Here is a 19009-nt window from a genome sequence, read left to right as displayed (position 1 = left end):
TATTATACTGGTCAACTGAATGAGGCTAACTGCCAGTGATGTAACATACTGGCCAGCTTGATATTATGTATTAAGCATCACCACTGGTGATCTATTGGTCAGTTTTTATGTGGCCCCTTTCACATAATGACATTCTTTTTCTGTGGCTCGTTGCTGACCCCTAGGTGACCTGAATGAGACTTAAGCTAGAAGTTATGTAAGAAATGCTGCTTCATTCACTTGATATGTTTGACATGTTTTGGGGGGAAAGCTTGATTGATGTTCTGAAGAGAAGGGGTTTAAACTGAAAATCAGAATAACCCAGTTTCCCAGGACTAAAAGATGAATTTTGTAACAAAAGATTTTGGAAATCAAGGCACAGTGAGAATTTTTAGGGTATTCCACCATCTGGGTGAAATAATGCATTTTTTTTCCTTAAAATATTTTGAAAAGTTCTAAAAACATTTATTGTTTTCATGTTGGCCCTGATCTTTGCCTATTACATTTATGTTTTTTTTTTCAAGAATGTGGATATCCACTCCAAAACCAAGTGCTTGCCTGCATGCATGTGTATATGTGCATCTTTTACAGGCTATGCCATTGCCGCTAAAATGCTGCCAAAGTTTTTTTTTTTTTCTTTTTTTTTTGCTGGGAGCCTGCTGACATCAATATATGCATCACCTGTTAGAGCATCATCATTGAAATAGGGGCTGTCTGGCTGTATTATGTAATCGTAGCCAGGACAGCTGGCACCCACTACTGTTTTTCAGGAAAGAAAGTCGAAATTTAATGAGTTTTTGTTAGACACCCAATACCTCATAAATATAACAACAGAGTGTTTTTCAGGAAGAAAGTCAGAATTTAAAAATGAGTTTTTGTTAGAGACATCCGATACTTCATAGATATTACAACAGAGTGTTTTTAATTTGAGCTTTAGAAACTGGATTGCTTTTAATGTCCTCTTTTTAATTAAACAGGATTTACAGTCCAGTGACCCCCCCCCCCCCCCCCCCGCCAAATCATAGAATTAGAGGTCAAAAATTAGATTTTTTTTGGGGGGGGGGTTGCTTGTTTGTTTATTGGTTTGTTTGTTTGTTGCATTATGTTCTATAGCTATCTCTACCATTAACATACTGTCAATGGAATGATTTCCACTAAGATACTTCTCTCCATGCATGAAACTCTCTTGCACTGAAAATAAATTGATTTTCAAAATTTTGTGTCAAAAAACCTTCCTTGTTCAAAATGTAGGCAAAACAGGGGCTTCTTCTTGTGTTAGGATTCATGATATTGATTTAATAGAGATAAGCGTAAATGACGTATAGGTTGTGTTTCAGAATGTATTCAAGAGTCGACGTATTGATTTCTGCCTCAGTGCAAGATAGCTGTATTCTAGGAAGTTTCAAAGTTTCCTATTCACGAGTATATTAAGCATTCAATTGTTGTTTTTTTTCACTTGTTAATAAAATACAATAAAAAACCGCCAGTTTGCAGAAAGAAGAGGAACAGTACTTCAATCCATTTGAATCTTAATTCAGTTAATGAGACAGTATTCGAAGTTTCAAACAGTTATTTAGATTATTCTGTCTCTAGGCAGGTAAATTACTGCCTGTGATCACATGCTTCTATAGAAGGTAATACACGTTTGACTTAAAAGAGTCCACAATTTCCAAGAAGTCAGCCAAAGTAACATCAGTAAAATAGTAATGTTATGTGACATAAATGCCAAGGAAATGTCATAGCGAATCCATTTAATGTTAATCCTTGAGATGAAAATAGTTGCAAGGAATTGATGGCAGCCACAATGCTGTTATGACAGAAAAGTCACAATTTCGCATTATTCGTGGTATATGTTATGATGACCTGCCATCTGGGTTCAGGACAGAAAACAAGGTTTTGGGTTGCATGCGCATGTATACAAACACAATTATAATTATAAATTGATGGCAAGATGGTCATATAAAATAAATGAACATTCTCAACTGGGTACTCTCATCCAAGCAGTCAACTGACGTCATATTTCCAGTCAAAATGGAGTTGGCCAGTTTTAAAGTTTTATGTCATGATAACAGACATGCACATACTATACTCTACTCTCTGTCTCTCTCATTTTTGGTAAAGATTTGTAATTGCAGGTTCGATTTGCTTCCTGTGGGGAAGTTATCAAATCTGGGTGGCTTTTGAGATGGTCTATATCCTAAGTTTCTACTCTGTCTGAATTGAAACACGACTTATTAAAAAATTTTAGTTGAATTAAATGTTAATTTAAAATAATTTTATACATTGTTTGCTTCATTGTCCCCTGTGTTTAAGTGTGTCCAAAAGACTAAAATGTCATTTTCTTGATGCCCCTCTCTCAAAAGGACGGTAATTGTTTCGAGATATCTTCTCAGAAGGCTCTCATTGGCTCACTCTGCTTCGTGCAGACAGTTTTCTGAACTGAAATCTGCTCAATAAGATTACATAGAAACAGGGCCTTACTAAGACTTCTCTCAAAGAAAATTACCTGAACCAGACAACCTGCTTAATGAAATATTGGTTGGTAATATCATGGATGTGGGTGAATATCCTCAGCTCACTCACCTGTTGACGTCAAATGTAGTATCCCTTGGAAATTGGTGCTATCAGTTATTGATGAGAACAGGAGGACGTCAGGAACATGGTTATCTTCCTAACAAATCGAGAAAAAACAACATGTTGCATGACAATAAAAAGCGTATTTCAACTGCTATTGATGTCATGTCATATATTATATATTAATAAGGGCAAAGACTATAAATGTGTGTGTGTGTGTGTGTATAATAAGAGATATTGCTGGATACAAGCCTGCCCCGTTTGTTATGTCCGATACCTCTGATAAATAATAAGTAACAGAAAATGGAGCAGTGTTTAATTATAAATCAAGATGGCCATGCATATTGCAATGTAGGATCCAGAGAAGGGGTCCACAGGAGGAACACTGGGCCCGATTTTTCCATCCCTGTGCAACACATATTATTGTAAAATTGTCTGTGTCTATTCTTTTATATTTGAGGGTGAAGCAATGGCAAGATTTTTTAAACCTTGGTCCTTTTGCAAAATATGTTTTTCAGGCAATGGGTGTAGGCATGTTGGGGGGGGGGGGGGGGGAGATGGTGCAAGTCTTCCTTTTGGCTTCAAAAAGGTTCCCTCTGAATCAAAATTGGGCTTATTCCGTTCCTTAAGTAAGAACAACAAAGGAGGAAGATAGGAGCAATTTTTTTTCAGGAAAATGGCCTCCTTTTTCAAAGTGCTGGCTGTAGGGCAGTTTTTGCTTGGTTGTTTGGCAGATAACCTCCTGCCAGCTTCACAGACAGCAATTGTTTGCACAACATGACTATGGAGAGGTTGTAACAGGTCACGTCTGGTCTGCTCCACAGTAAAGGTTACGACAGGACAACCACCTTTTATATTTAGCCACTGGCAGCAGTGAACATACTTTAACTTGGCAGAAGTTGTGTCAGATTATATGTAAGATACCAGGCCATCTGTAGACTGTGTGATTTTTGGAGGTGTCAGGGGCGCCAGAAATGCAGTGAATTTCCGTCTTAGCTTTATATGTTGAAAACGTCTAATGGGTGGACTAACCCCCCACCCCACACATAAAAATATATTTGTACTGGATGAAACCATTGTTTTAGAATTATTGATGAAAGTAGAATGCAGAAAGGTATTTTTGAAGCAACTCTCTAGCTGTATGGCACAACATCCATTAAAAACAATGCAGACAGCAGACGTATGTGGTAACCATGGAAACCAGTTGGACCAATGTGACATCAATAACATTGTCTTAAATACTTTAAGGATAAACCATTTAAGTGCGATGGAGGAACAAAGCCCCATTATCGGAGCAAGCTGAATAAATCATTATATTTCGAGGTTGGCCAAGATCAGCACGTGAGACGATCAAAGAAACAGTCGGCGATTCCCTCCAAGTTGTAATTGACATTTACTACCATGAACAACTTTTTTTCTCTTTTCACTGAATAATATTTGCATAACTTTGACAGACATAACAAAAGAAGCCCCAACTGTCATTGTTAGTGGCATGCTTGACCCTGTTTTGAAATGAGGTCTCCTGTGTATTAAGAAAATATTTTCTGAACATGGATAACACAATATCTGATACTTTTGTTATGTGAGATCGTAAAAATCGTATCATTCAAGGCCACTAAGGGCCCTCATTCACCTATTCTCTGATGCATACCTGGTTGAAGGCAGACTCTTCTTTTTCATATTTATTGATTTTTATAACAAGGATTTTGGATTTAAGTCTAGTAAGTCATTTAAATCTATTCAAAGGGAAGAAACAGAAGTTGAAATAACATGTTCTATTAAATCTGAATTTCTGTCGCTACTCTCCCCCAATTCCCATGAAATCTCACTTGTTATAATAAGAAGTAATTAGGCTAAGTTTATTTCCTTTATGGGGATGTGTTTCGGATAAGAAGTCTTAACTCCACAACGTCAGGGTGTATAACATTGGTTGCTTCCACATGAAGAAAAAAAAAACTTCTAAATCACGGGGTGCCCAAGATGGGTTGCTGCACAAACCATATGACAAAGAATGCACACGGCAAATTGGATATCAGCCTCTTGTGTGCCATCATCTGTCCCGATTTATCTCAAGTGGATGAAATAATTGCTACTTGTAGTGCACGCACTTTTTATCATCTGTGTGTGAGTTGTGTGTATGGCCCATGTGGAAAACTGCTTCAAAATAGGTTGATTGAGTGAGGATTTTTCTGTTGTGCTCTGATGAAAAAAATATAATATATATGGGCGGACAGACGCTAAACATAGATATCGAGGCAGGCTGGGCTGGAAATGGGATTACATTTTGGCTCTCAGCCATGCTGCAAATAGTTCAAAGGGTCTGCTGCATTTACAAGCTGACTAGAGTCGGCTTGGCGATGAAGAGTTCATTTGACGTCCCATTTTTATTGGTAAAATGCTGCACTGCAATTTTTTTTCCTTATGGTATAGGACAGTTGTGGAGAACCTATACACTGGGTTACATCTGAGGGTAAACCAAGACCACTTAAAGTGATGATCGATTTATTGGTTGAATGATTGATTGATTTTGTTTATTGATGATTGGTTGTTTTGAGTGTATATAATGTAAAATTTATTTGGAAAGTTTGGAGAAAATGTTTGCTTAGCTTAATAATTGATAAATTTTTGGCAGAAGTCCCCCATTGGGATATTGTTGACATATTTATTATTATGTGAATAGTACCCATATACTGTGTGAGTTATTAATCAGTATAGAAGCAGTGCTTGACACTCAACTTTTTTCGATACTGGCCCACGATATGGGTAAATATTGCAAGGATGATTTGACACATGACATTTTACTTGGTTTTTGGGCCAGTGACCCCCTCGATTCAATGGCGCTAGGTTGGTTTTCAGTTGCCCAGGGCCAGTGGGCCACCCTTTATGTCAAGCCCTGAGAAGTAACAATAGGATGACTTCAAGCAAATAACCATATTTCTGAGAACTAAGTGACATACAGTAAAAAACTTTTCCATTTACATTTTTTAGTTTTTTTTTACTAAATCATATATAAGAATATAATGGCAAATAATTGTGTTTTTTGCCGAAGTAAGTCTTCAATTCGATGTAGTACCTGTCAGCATTTGGAGAGCCCATGGAATTCTGGGAAGGCAGAAAGGAATGAGAAATACCCAGTGTGCTGCGCCAACTCAATTTTATTTCTTGCGCTTCAACAGTGCCTCCTCCTCCTCCAGCTATAAGAAAAGCGGAATGCAGCAAATTATACCCGCACGATTTACTAGTCAATCAATACACTCGCTTTTCTTTCACTCTTTAACTGCACCAACTGACCGAAGATTTGTGGCATTAACGAGCTGATTTCCTAGCTGATTGTAGTGTGTCTGTTTTGTGAACTGACTGACCTTTGTGTACATTGATTAAGGGAGGGACAGGGAAGAGGGGTGAAGCTGCCTGAGGGGGAGATTTCCAAGTGCATTACCAGATAACCCTTGACTCAAAATAGACTAAGATTACAGAAGCTGTTCACAACAAGTGGGAAGAGTAAGGGGGAATTGTAGAATAGACGTAAAGTTTACCAAGACTGAGCAAAACAAGGCCCAAGGGTTGGAGGAAATTATTACAGTTGGTTTGTTTTATTTACTACATTGGGCAGCTGAACGTAGTATGACAACTTTTTAAGTGCTGAGGCAAGCAAGGAAAGAAAAAGTGAATTTTTATATCCTGTTTATTGCATTTGAAGGTCCCTTACAACATATAAATGTCTATAAAGTAAAGACTATTTTTCTGTTGCTATATCTGGGGCAATCTTGACATTTTGCATGATGAAAGGTGAACCAAGTGTTTTCTTCACATAAATAGAATTGTATTACTATTTAAAGAATGTGGTTACCTAGATTAAAGTTACATGCTTCTGTTCCTTATTATGAAATTCATAGCAGGTTACCTTTCAGATACTTGTTTTTAATGAACAAGGCAAAGTTTGATTTGATTCCTGGATTTTATCAGGCTAGAGAAGAAAAGGTCTTTGTCCCAGAAGTTTATTACCAGGAAGAAATCTAGAGCACTATCAATACCGTATTGTTTATCGTCTACCCCCCCCCCCCCCCTACTGTGATTTAACTTTGTATTCAACCAGTGCTGGAAGGTTTGCTCAAAAAGTGGAAGTTTGATAAATTGGTCTTTTGTGTCTCAACCAAGCTATAAATCGGCATGCATATTAATTGCCATACTTGGATAGACAGATGAAGCTGGTACATTAAGCTATATCACCACACAGTGGCCAACATATTTACTGAGAAAACGAAAATATTGTGCCATCTTTTCAACAACTTCTGCTCCACAGATCATACACTAAAGATCCTAGACACCACATACGTTGATAGCCCAGTTGCAGACGACAACCATGATCCTTCGCTTCCCATCTGTCGCCGGAGTATTGATTTTACAGAGGCAAACGAATGTTCTGTCTGTCATTTGACAAGGATCAATGGCGAAGCACAGTGCTGCTGTCTGAATTAATCTCGCTACCAGCTTAAACTCCCATTATACTCAGAACTATGGAGACACTTTCATAAACTGTGTTTATACCGGTTACAGAACCAAACCGTTTTAGGTCCTTAATGGGTCAACATCTCGGTAACCAAATTGATTTGCTAGTATGAATATATCTATAGATGTCCATTCAGTATATGTTATGATAGACACACAGCTACATTCACTGCTGAACCCTGGTGAATGTTGATGGGGTTTTCTACATGTTCCTTCGAACTTGATAACATAAGAAATTGTTTTTAAAAGACTTGAATATAAAAGAGTTTTTATTCTACACATGTGCCATGATGTTTTGACCCTTCATCTAAGGGCCTTGATCACCCCCCACCCCCACCCCCACCCCCACTGTAATATCAACATCAACACCTTTGAGATCAGATTTTGAATTAAACATGTTATCTAGGGCCTTCATGTATGTAACTTTCTAGAAACATACTAGAAAAGCATTTGGAATTTCTTTTTAGTAACTATTCAATTTTCCTCAATCTTTGAACTTATTTGCTCAGTTCCTCCAGTGAAAGTACTGCTTCGCCATTCCGTCTGCAAATGGATGGAACATTATATTGTGGTTAATATAATATGTAATTAATAAGCATGTTTATCATGTTCAGACACTTATGGACCTAGACAGGTTGAAAACTAATCACAGGGCCAGTACTGTATGGGACAAGGGTTGTTTTAGCCTATGGCACTGTCTCTAGTATATGTTAGATGTAGCCTGTTTTAACATAAGGCACTGTCTCTTGGAAATAAGGTTGTTTTAGCATAGTAAGGTAACGTCTGTGAGCCATAGGGCGCATTCCCATAGATTTAAGATCGATCTATCCCCGTGGGGAGTCTCACTAGATTACTGTCAGATAATCCGGCTTGAATGTCCGTCCCGCTTACTAGAAGCTGTAAGGGGGTACTTTCATGCCTGCTCGGCTGACAGCTATTTAGCGTGAACCCCCAGGGAGTTAGGTCGATCTAGTTGGATCGATCTAATCTCTGGGAATGGGGTCATAGTTTTTCTAGTGTAAGGTGACATCTGTAGGACATAGGTTTTTGAAATAAATTTCTATACAAACTAGGAAAAATTCTGTTGTATATAGGTTGATTAAATTTCATGCCTATATTTTTATTTATTTTTTTGTTCTCAACAGGGGTTGTCCGAGGAGAAAGAGGCCAAAAAGACAAAGTATGATGAAGAAATTGTCAGCCCAAGCCAGGAGGTTGGTCTGTCATCGTCGTGGACAGATGTCCGCCATCCTGGACACATGTCTGCATTCAGGCCATGGTCCCCCAACGTTCTGAACTTGTTGAAAGAGGGAAAGGGACTGCCTGCTCCACCAGCACTGATGAGGGAGAGGTAAGCTTTTAAGAACCTAAAGTGTCAAAAACTTTCATTCTCTCTCTCTCTCTCTCTCTCTCTCGAGCAGTTATGTCTTTTTCAAGTTTGTCCATGTGTATCCTTGAATACATCTGAGTAACTCCATACACATGTTCACATGATATTTTTGCGCACAAACATGTAAAACTACCAGTCAATACTGAAAAGGAGGATATTAACATAATTGAAACCTGGGAACTTGCATGTTCTTAATCACAGCTAACAGGATATAAATTGAAAAGGTTATACAAGGATATGGGGTGCAGGACTCATCCATGTTGCATTAAATAGCCTCGGCAGGACTCTGACAATAAAAAGGACAAGGAAATCACAGAATGAGGCATTGCAGCATGAATGGATAATGATGTTTGGCTAATGGCCCCCTATGTACTTTTATAGCACAGGAGACGTTATGCACAACCATAGCACAGACAGAACATTGACACTACTTTAGTGTGTCTCTTTGTGTATTATAAAAGTACTGGAGGCGATGTACTGTTAAAGTATTGGAGATATTTTGTTACAGAATGAATGTAGAATGTTGACACTGCTGTCACGACTCCTTGTGTACTGTTATGTGCTTAGAAATTTCCAAATTATAAAATGATTGGAAGAAACTGTTTAAAATTTGCAGGTAATTACTGTGTTTAAAAAAAGGGAGGAAAATTGTTTCATTTGGTACTGGCTGTGCTTTTTTATCAAAATGTTTTGCCTTGTCAATATTCTTGCCTCTCCAGACTGTTTGCCCATGACATTTCAATTACTGTTTTATAACTCTCTTTTAAGATAAGGAGTCTGTATTTATTATGTCTTTAGACTCATTGTTTTGACTGAAGTTGGCATCTTGGCACACAAATTTCACGATGCCCTGAAGAAGGCGTTGTTCTGATTTCAGACGATTTTGTCTGATTTTCTAGATGCCAAGAAAAATCACTGAATCCTTGACCTTACATTCTGCTGAGTTCAATGACTTCTTCGTATTGTTAAAAGGGGCTCATGTCCGTTTGATGTATGTGGGAAATGTGAAGGTGAAAAATCAATGGAGTGCTGTTTGTTACTTTTGGTTAAGGCAGTGATGTGGTTTTTTTCCAGCATGCAAAGTTATATTTGGTTTAGGGCAAAAAATAAATAAATAAAATGTGTGAACATGTGCAGCAATATATCATTGATTTGGATTAAAATGGGGATTTGATTAAAATCAGGGAAGGGTATGTTGAATTTGTATGTTTGAAGTTAATAAATGTTTTTAGTTTGAAAGAAAGAAGCTTATACTTAACCAAACCCGTTTTCAGCATTTATGCTCTAGCTTACATACTGCCTTTTATTTTTTAAAATTATTTTTGCAAATAAGTATCAATTTTGTTTTTGTGCCTTTCAGTGGAGTGAGGGCTGCGCTGCCATCTTATCTCCACACGGGGCCACCAATATTGCTGAACCCAGAGAGAGTGGTGCCGCACTACCAGTCGGGCAGGTAAGGAGGATAATTTATGTGTTGTGTCTGAGCCACATAGTGTAATAAGATTTACATTCATGTCATGCTGCTATATGCAAACACAGTATGTCTAGGAATATGATGCTGTCTGTTTTTGGCTACAATGAAGTTTTAGTTGTATTACCCTTTCTTCTTTATGGAAAATATATTTGATTTTTTGTTCATCGTGTCATCAGTGATATTGCCAGATTTGCTGTCTTGTGCAAATAACAAGACTGTTGAAAAATGAGCAAGTGATGAGAATTTTCATTTACTGTCTAGTTGAAGTAGATATGAATTTGAAAAAGTGCATTGGCATCTTTTGAGCAATGCATGATAAGTAAATAAATAAATAAAAAAACTGCATTTTCCTGTGGAAAGGGCCATATAGTAGGTTTACCCAATAAACATTAAAAATGCATTTTAAAAAACTTGAAACCTACTGATGGGGCAAAATTCCTTTAAAATTCCTTAATATCTGATCAGGTATGAGCCCCACTTTGCCCCCAATGTGTCCTTGGCACCCCTGGCCAAGAAAAAGGAAGACGAAGAGGGGGAAGAAAAACTGGTAAAAGAAGAAGAAAAAGATGGAGATCTGGCCCTGTCAACAACAGATACTGATGACTCAGCAGTTTCAGGTGAGTAGTACAAGAGCTGTGAATGATTTTATGAATTTTTTTTGTAACTCAGTGTTGTGACAAAAAGGTTTAAATGCAGACTCCCAGTAGTGAATAGGTGTCTTTTTAAGTTACATTTTTTAAACCATTTTCTGTTTTCTCATTTATTATCTTTTAACTTCTTGTTGGGGGGTTTGGAGATGCAAAGTAACATATATTATTATTATTTTAAAAGAAACAAAGAAATGTCCCACTTTGGAATCTGTGAATAAAATTAAAAAATGTAGATCATGATAATTCATTTTGAAAAACTAACCCCAAAAGGTTATTTTTTTTACCTAATTTTATGAAACATCATTTTAGGCATAATTAGCTAGAATCTGAACAGTAAAATTGGGACTAGAATTAAACATTCAATTATTAATATTTCAATAAAAAGACTACTTTATCTTCACAAATAGAGCCATCAACCCCAACAGAGACTGGGGACAGGCGAGTGACCACAATGGAAACATTTGAGAGCTCTTTAGAGAGGGAGGTAGAAATGATGAAGAAGGCGCTGGATGGGGAAGTCACCAATAAAGAAAAGTATTTAGAAGAGTTTGAGGAGATACATAAAAAGATGGAGACTGATTTTAGTTCTGCATTGGAGAGCAAAAAGAGACTTCAACAGGTAACTTATTTTATCACACAGTTTTAAATGTTTAATATATAAAAAAAGGAAAACCATAGGATAACAATTACTTGGTTTCCCAAAATCAACCCTGTTTCCCAAAAACTAATCATTTATATGGTCTTTCATTTGGTTTAAGGCTTACACATGACTAATTACACCAAAAATGACCAAAAAAAGCCTTAGGAATCTAAGACCCCATTCCCAGAGATTAGATCGATCCAAACTAGATCGACCTAACTCCCTGGGGGTTCACGCTAAATAGCTGTCAGCCGAGCGGGCACGAAAGTTAATTACCCCCTTACAGCTTGTAGTAGGCGGGACGGACATTTAAGCCAGATTATCTGACAGTTATCTAGTGAGACTCCCCACGGGGATAGATCGATCTAAATGTCTGGGAATACGCCCTAAGTTCTTCTGTACTAAACACTACATTATACTTATAGTGCATTCAGAACAGGTGATCCGTGGACTTACTGATCTGCCTTCTAAATATGGCTGACCCCACTTAAAAAGCAATGCCACTCATTTCCTGATGGTCTCCCCGCCTCCCCACTTGCCATTAAATGGATCAAATCTCAGCTCTGAAATTGAATTGGTAGGACCCTACAGCGACAGCACGTGTTGAGGATCATTTGTTCTGAATATGCTCTTAGACTACTTTAAAGCTTACAATGGGTGTTATTTTCTTGAAAATTACAACCCTTTTTCTTCAGCCACCAAGATATAACAAATTCAAAATCATAGACAAATTACAAACTTTCTCATTTTTTCAGCCATTCTTGAGACTAGTGAACAGTAAAACTAACATAGGTGAAATTAGCAGTTGGAAAATGAAAAATTGGGTTTATACTATAAGTTATAGGTCATCATTTTCCTGTGTGATAAAGGTGATAATTAGTTTCCAAGAAAATTCCTTTCTTTTCTCTCTTTAAGGGTGTAACATGCATATTGCAAGTCTTTAGCCCACAGGTAAAAATGAATATGACGTCAAAGACATATTTCCAACAAATTCTAGTTAGTTGTTTTGCAGAAAAAGAGTTGTTTTGCAGAAAAGAAAAAGGAAATGTGTGACTGAATGTGCAACCTCTACGTCATGCTACTGTAAATCCCCTTTTTGTCTCCAACATTAAATTGCTGAAAAAATCATCAGTTTGTAAAGTACCACATTTTTGACCAATTGGGTAGAGGGTGGGGAGTGGTTTCACTACATTTGCCAAGTTAATCATCGCTAACTTTAAATCAGCATGGTTAAGTCTAATTAAGAGTGTTGCCAATATTTTTCAATTGTAATTTGCATTGGTTTTGGTTGAATGGCAAAAAAATGTAGCCAAATTGAATTTTTGCTCTGAATTATTGACCCATTATGACATGGATATTTGTAACGTTGGTTTTGACGTGATCATAAGCTGCTTATGCATGTCACAAATCTCAAATATTGTGTATATGGCAGTAATTGAAAAAGATAAAAGTAAAACCTCCTGAAATATATTTCGTCCATTTAAGGAGCTGGAATTCCTGAGACTGTCCAACAAACAAAAACTCCGAGAATTGTCTGCAGCAAAGAAAAGCCTGCACAAAGAGCTGCAAGCAACTCAAGAGGAGCTTGCTAAAGCATGGGAAATGGCTAAAGCTCGAGAAGAAGAACTCCAACAAGAGATCAGCTTTTTGAGACAGCAGCAACAAGAAAATTTTGATCCATCCAAGGTATATAAATGATCATATATATATATATATATATATATAGAGAGAGAGAGAGAGAGAGAGAGAGGGTCATGTGGTTAGATATATAGAAAAACCTATATCTGGGCTGAAATTATAAGTTTAAAAAATGAAATATTTTCTTATTTAACTGAAACAGAGCTGCTTATGAAACTGAAATGTATGACAAAAAAGGAAGGCAAGTCCCATTTTCCATTGTCAGACTATATAGTTGGGCTAGCTCTCCACAGTATCGACTTCTTTGATGCACTTATCTAGGCAAAACATTTTCCTGGAATCTTAGCTTGTGTAGAATTCCAAGAAATCCTGTTTGTTCTGAGGCAGACAGCAGCTGTGAAGTAAAACCCCTTGATAACCAGTAAACATAGCATTAGGTGTCTAATGCAGTTGTCTTTTTTATTAGGTTTTGTTACTAGCTCATGACTGATATAAGAAACATTGGCTTAGGAAAAAAATATGTTTCATTGTATGTCATTATGCTGCAATGTATAGATAGAGTTATATGGCATTTTTTTTCTTATTTTTGGAGAGTTTTCCCAAATTTTTGAACCCAGTTTTGATTAAGTTGGTAGTCTAATAATGCATTTTTGGCTCAAATCGGTTTGAAGTTAGGCTCTGTTTGAATGGACCCTTCATGTCCCCCCACATCCTACTGCATACAGATGTCACAGAAATTAAGAAAAATATAGGAAAGTTTATCAAGACTTTCATTGTACCTGGAGCAATGCGCTCTGTTATTAAGGTTAAATAGCAAGCGAGGAAGGGTTGCTGTTTTCCTCCTGAACCCGGAAAGATCAAAACATACCACTTGCCAACCAAAATAGCACAGTAAATCTGTGTACAAATAAACACATGTGTTGGTGTGACGTAAAAGGTCTGTGGCACTTATGCCCTGCGCCATACACAACTGCGGTTAAGATGGCGGCATTTGTTTTGACAAGTGGGGCACATTGCAAAACATGTGGTCCCCAGGCGGAGTGGACCGAGTTAGTCAGCTAAAAGGGCCAACCAGTGCTTTTTCCGAGAATCATATCTTTTATTGGATTAGAAGGGGTTATATAGGGTTTATATGTAGTTTTCACTTACAGAGATCTGGAGGCGGAATTTATCTTTGCAGTCTGATGGTCTTCCATTAATCTATTTGTTTTGTTAACTCTAGCAAGCTTTCTTGGCACTCTTTGTATTAAAAGCCCAGCTTAATGGAATGGTTCAGTTAACACATGAATCTGGAGGTGTTCCCACTGGCAAAATTTGAGACCGATTTTCACATTATTATTATTATTATTATTATTATTATTATTATTATTATTATTATATGTATATATTTTTTTATTGTTATCTTGCTTATTATTTTATTTTAGGTTTATATAAAAGCATTTGGGTGTATGAACATTTTTTCTGCACTGTTTGTTCAAAATTTTAAAAAGTCATCTAATAGTTACTTCCAACAATTAGTTATTGGTTGATGAAATGGAAGAGAATATTGTTCACCAGTTTTTCTCATTATTCTGGTGAGGACAGGGGATACTTTTGGTGAGCATGTTTTTCCAGAATGAAAATAATTCAGTCTAAATCTGGATACATAGTCCAACGGTGCTCTTAATCTAAATACCTGCAATATCTCATTCCAGAATGAAGTGAAACAGAAGCTAGAGAGAGAAGAAATGATTTTGAAGCTACAGTGTGCCGAGAAGGAAGTGGAACACCTCCGCAAGCAAAACGCCACCATGATGGAGGAGAGGAGGAACAACGAGGACGTGTCAACTACGAAGAGTCACTTGGCATCTCGCCCCCACTTGTTAATGTCACCCAAAAAAAGTGTTTTAAGCAGACTCGAATCCGAGGAGAAATTCTCCCAGAAAAGCGAAAACCCTATCAACAAATCCAGTAGGGACTCCTCTTATGTTCATTCAAAATTTTCTTTTGGAAATAAATCCACATCGCCAAAGTAGTCTGCAACTTTTAACGTTAAAAACCAAGGGTTGCAGTTGACATCCAGAATGGGGGGAAATTCTGAGATGTGGCATCTAGAGAGAGCAGACACAACAATGGCAAGAACAGTGAAGTCCTGTCTTAGAACGTGCGGGTGTTTTTTTCTCATTTTCTCTCTCCTGGTGTAGAGAGTTCACAGGCATACATACACTGACTACTTAACACACTGAAAGACTTGTCACCCTTGTATATCCTTGGCCTACATCTAGCCGTGTGTAGATGATGGTTAGCACAAGGGAGGTTTATTCAAAGTGGCCATGACCTTTGGGACTATATACCAGCCCCTGCATCTTCAATGCACTTGGGTGTTCATATGAAAAGACTTGACTTCTGGGGCAAGTTCCAAGCTGAAGAACATTAAGGAGTACGAGATCAGTGGGTCAGCATTGAAGACCCCCTCCTCCCCCTTTGACATCAGGGATCATTGTGTTCATGAGTAATAATCAAGGTGCTACTATTATTATATGCTATATAACAGCTCTGTGCTGCCATCTATAGGAGAATATTATTGCACTTTGCCTGGTTCTTTATCTATTCATCAAGGCCCTCTTCACATCAATGGGAACAGTTTTTTAAGCACTCCAGTTTGGGAGATTGACTTATTTGATAGCCTGGCCATTATGCGAGGGAGCCCTCTAAACGGAGCCCCCATGCTCATTACGACCAGTTAACAAAACTGATTTTGAATCATACAATGGGGGCTTGTAAAAGGGAGTAAAAACCCTTATTGCATAATTACGATGTTAAGATTAGTCAAACAGGTGTGTTATGGAAAAACTGTTCCAGAAAACTGCGCGGTTTAATGTGAAAGGAGCCTCTATCACCAGAGCCCAAGGTTTAGCTTCATGTGTGTACATATTGAAGTGATTGGAACCTTTGTTCTGTTGTGTTTTGCACCATTGAAGTCCTAGACGAGGAAATATTTCAGTTTGCAAAATGAATGAAATATCACAGGGTATAAAAAAAGCTCAGTTCAACACAGAGCAGAAGCTCACATGAATTAGTTACGAGTGCAGGTAGCTCTTTCTGTATATTGCTGTACAGTTCTCAAGGCATTATCCAGTTTTCATAAAAACTGTTCAGACATTGAAGTGTTCTGGATGGCTTGCCTAAAATGGGGTTTGAATGTGGTGGGGTGAAAAGTTTACATCTCCAATTACTGTTCACTGGCTTATAGCATATTGTAAAAACTCAAATTCAAATTTAATCAGAAGGTTGATTCTGTAAAATTGTTTTGTAAGGCACAGCTCTGAAAGATTTATTTTCAAAAGAGGAGAAAATTAAATTTCACATGATATATATATATATATATATATATATATATATATATATATATATATATATATATATATATATATATATATATTTTTTTTTTTTTTTTTTTTTTTTTTTTTTGTGAGTTATTCAAATTGATGAAATTTAGAATGTTGAATTATTGAATAAGCTGAGGTGATGCAAATTTATGAGTAAATGCCTTAATGTTTGAGACAACAAGCTTAGTACCTTTGTTGGTTTTAAATTAAGTGGCCATGCTAAAGTATTTGATATCTATACAAAAATTAGGTTGTCAGATAACTGTTGTTGTTTTTTTTTCCACAGAATAATCTATCCATTTTTAATGCAAAATTTATTTTCTGCATTTAGTAGATAATTGTTATCTAAGCTTTTTTCATCACATAAAAAGGTCATTTGTATGATACGTAAACACTGCCATTGTTAAACTTGTTACGTGGAATATGAACCCCTGAAAGCAAGAATGTAATTCATTCTTGTATAAACTAAAAGTTATCTTATTCGTGCTCTCTCTGAGTTTTGTCAGAGGTTTGCACTGTTTTTGTGTGGTTACTGGTACTTTACTGCCACCTCAACCAGCAGACGGTATCAGTCCACAGCATGTACATACCTTGTACCCTTCAGTACCTTGCTTGACCATTGTTAATATTGGTTAAAGCTAGCATATAGCAAGAGATCCTTCAGAGCATATTGATGCACTCAATACTCATTGTTAGGGCCAGTGGGTTAATGATGGCGCATGGAAGTGTAGGCACTGGGGCCAATTTCAAATTTAAAAAATAATAAATTTTATCAGTAAACTTTTGGCTTGAAAAAAGTCCAATGGGTCAAAATGGCCTTAAAAATTGGCCTTGGAAGTTAAAACCGGTTTTTAGGGGTTAACATTGTTTTGTGATATAGGCCCTAGTGACCTAAAATGTCATGTTTCCCATGGTTGTCATGGCGATCTTGCCTGGGTTGGGTTGGGCAAGGAGACAGTTTGTCTAATGGTTGAATGACCTTGGAACTTGACCTCTGAACTTTCCCCAAAGTTCCCGGTGAATGGAGTAGAACAACACTAAAGCAAACATGTGATGTGAAGGCTACACTCTGTGTGAAGACTAAAATAACAGATGAGATAATGCCTTGACCTAATTTTAACTAGGTCAAGGTCATACTGAGTGCTTTATAGTTCATAATGCACTATACCTGGTTACTAGTGTTTCAGTTAGGTGAAGCTGCAATTGTGTATGTATGTATTTACACAAGCATATATATATATATATGTATATTTGTGAATGATGCACTAAAGTTTGATCCATGTTTTTAAAATGAGCTTCTTTGGTCTTCTAAGATCCGTAAACAAGAGGATACACATGAGAGTTTGCCCAGTGTAAGTTCTCTTGAACCTTTAGGGTGTTCCAGACCTTGTTATGTTTTTAAGCCAGATTGTCTCCCGGTGAGATAAATTTGTTTGCCTGATAGTTAAAGTAAAGGATTTTCATAGTGTGTGAACAAGTGCAAAGATTGGGCAAATGTCTTTGTAGTTCTCAAGCATGGTAGTCTAGTCCAGTGCCCTGAAAAGAACATGTTAGGAACAGTTTATTTAGTGATTTATATATATATGTGTCAATATGCATATTGATATATATATGTATAAATATGTATATCGATGTATGCATGGTATATATGTTTATGTATATATGAATACTTAGATAATTTTTGCCCCAAGGGCCTACTAGTGGCTTACGTGTTTGGGAACACAGTGGCATTGTTTCACTGATTTTGTTGTGATATACCTCATCAAAATGTGTGTACGTGTCATTGTGATGTCACTAGGAGGTTCACAAAGCAGCTACCTGCACGAATTTAGCTTTCAAATACGGGTATAATGAATATTATTGTAATCATCAATATGTTATATTAACTTTGTACAGTATATTTAAATATATGTATATGTATAAGATATTTTAGTATAGCAAAATGTAATTGCCTTGGTATTTTTAACAGTATGTTATTTTTTTCTAGAAAGATTGTGAGAAAGAGCTGAATATGTGAGCTGAAGGTCTCAGCCTCTGATCTTATATTTTACCGTTGCCTAATTATAGGTCAGGCCTTCTGCCTCAAATTGCTTGGTTATTCATAATTATGCGGGTTGTTGCCCTGGATACAATTGTTAAGTAGGTCAAGGTCATACAAACTTAGTACTGTATATGCTGTCTATTTTATTTAATTAATTTGGGGGGGGGGGAGGGGGAGGGTTTTGGAATGGCCTGCTTGTGTGCTGTTAGTATAATAAGGACATAAGGGCATAAATTTAAATGCGCAGGAAGCAATACATTTTTTTTTTCAAAATAGTATTTCATTTCATGGTTGACTGGTTTGAAAAATACTGAACATTGTGATCTCCACAGAAACTTACTTTTGAAATCAGAACAGTCTCAGTTATACAAGATGGCACTTATGTGTTCTAAGTATCCATGGGTGTGGTTGAGTAATATCTGTGACAAAACACAAGCACTGAAAAAAATTGGTAATATTTTGATTGTTATTGAACTGTGCATCCTTGTGTGTTAAAAGTGCTATTATGATTACCTTTTCATACCGTAACTAAGAACAATTACTTCATGCCTTGTAAGAATTATCAGTGTTTTTTTCCCTTTGGTGCCAATGTATTTAATTTCCATTACCTCAAAAATAGATATGTTTTAATAGATATTAAGGGCAAAAATGGGTTTCCAGTGTAAAAATCCAAATGAGTAAAAACAGCAGGAATTTTCATTAGTTGTATAAGAAATATTTTAGTATGCACTTGGTGAAGTTTTAGA

The 19009-nt window shown here is 36.8% G+C and overlaps 1 protein-coding gene across 1 annotated transcript in view; it reads left to right on the top strand.

Annotated features, from left to right (window-relative positions):
* LOC106172762 (ski oncogene-like) overlaps positions 1 to 16228 on the top strand; it is a 30321-nt gene extending 14093 nt beyond the window's left edge. Inside the window, exons 2-7 of the mRNA XM_086995037.1 lie at positions 8208 to 8413; positions 9813 to 9905; positions 10392 to 10543; positions 10984 to 11195; positions 12702 to 12902; positions 14549 to 16228. Coding sequence (XP_086851163.1) covers positions 8208 to 8413; positions 9813 to 9905; positions 10392 to 10543; positions 10984 to 11195; positions 12702 to 12902; positions 14549 to 14869 — 1185 coding nt within the window. The 3' untranslated portion in view covers positions 14870 to 16228. The remainder of the gene's footprint in view (positions 1 to 8207; positions 8414 to 9812; positions 9906 to 10391; positions 10544 to 10983; positions 11196 to 12701; positions 12903 to 14548) is intronic.
* Positions 16229 to 19009: the final 2781 nt, after the last annotated feature.

This window comes from Lingula anatina, chromosome 9 (genome assembly GCF_051362555.1).
Source record: "Lingula anatina isolate TDL-2025a chromosome 9, LinAna3.0, whole genome shotgun sequence".
NCBI classification, from domain to species: domain Eukaryota; kingdom Metazoa; phylum Brachiopoda; class Lingulata; order Lingulida; family Lingulidae; genus Lingula; species Lingula anatina.
Note: the sequence above shows the minus strand (reverse complement) of the source record. Positions and strands in the feature narration are given on the sequence as shown.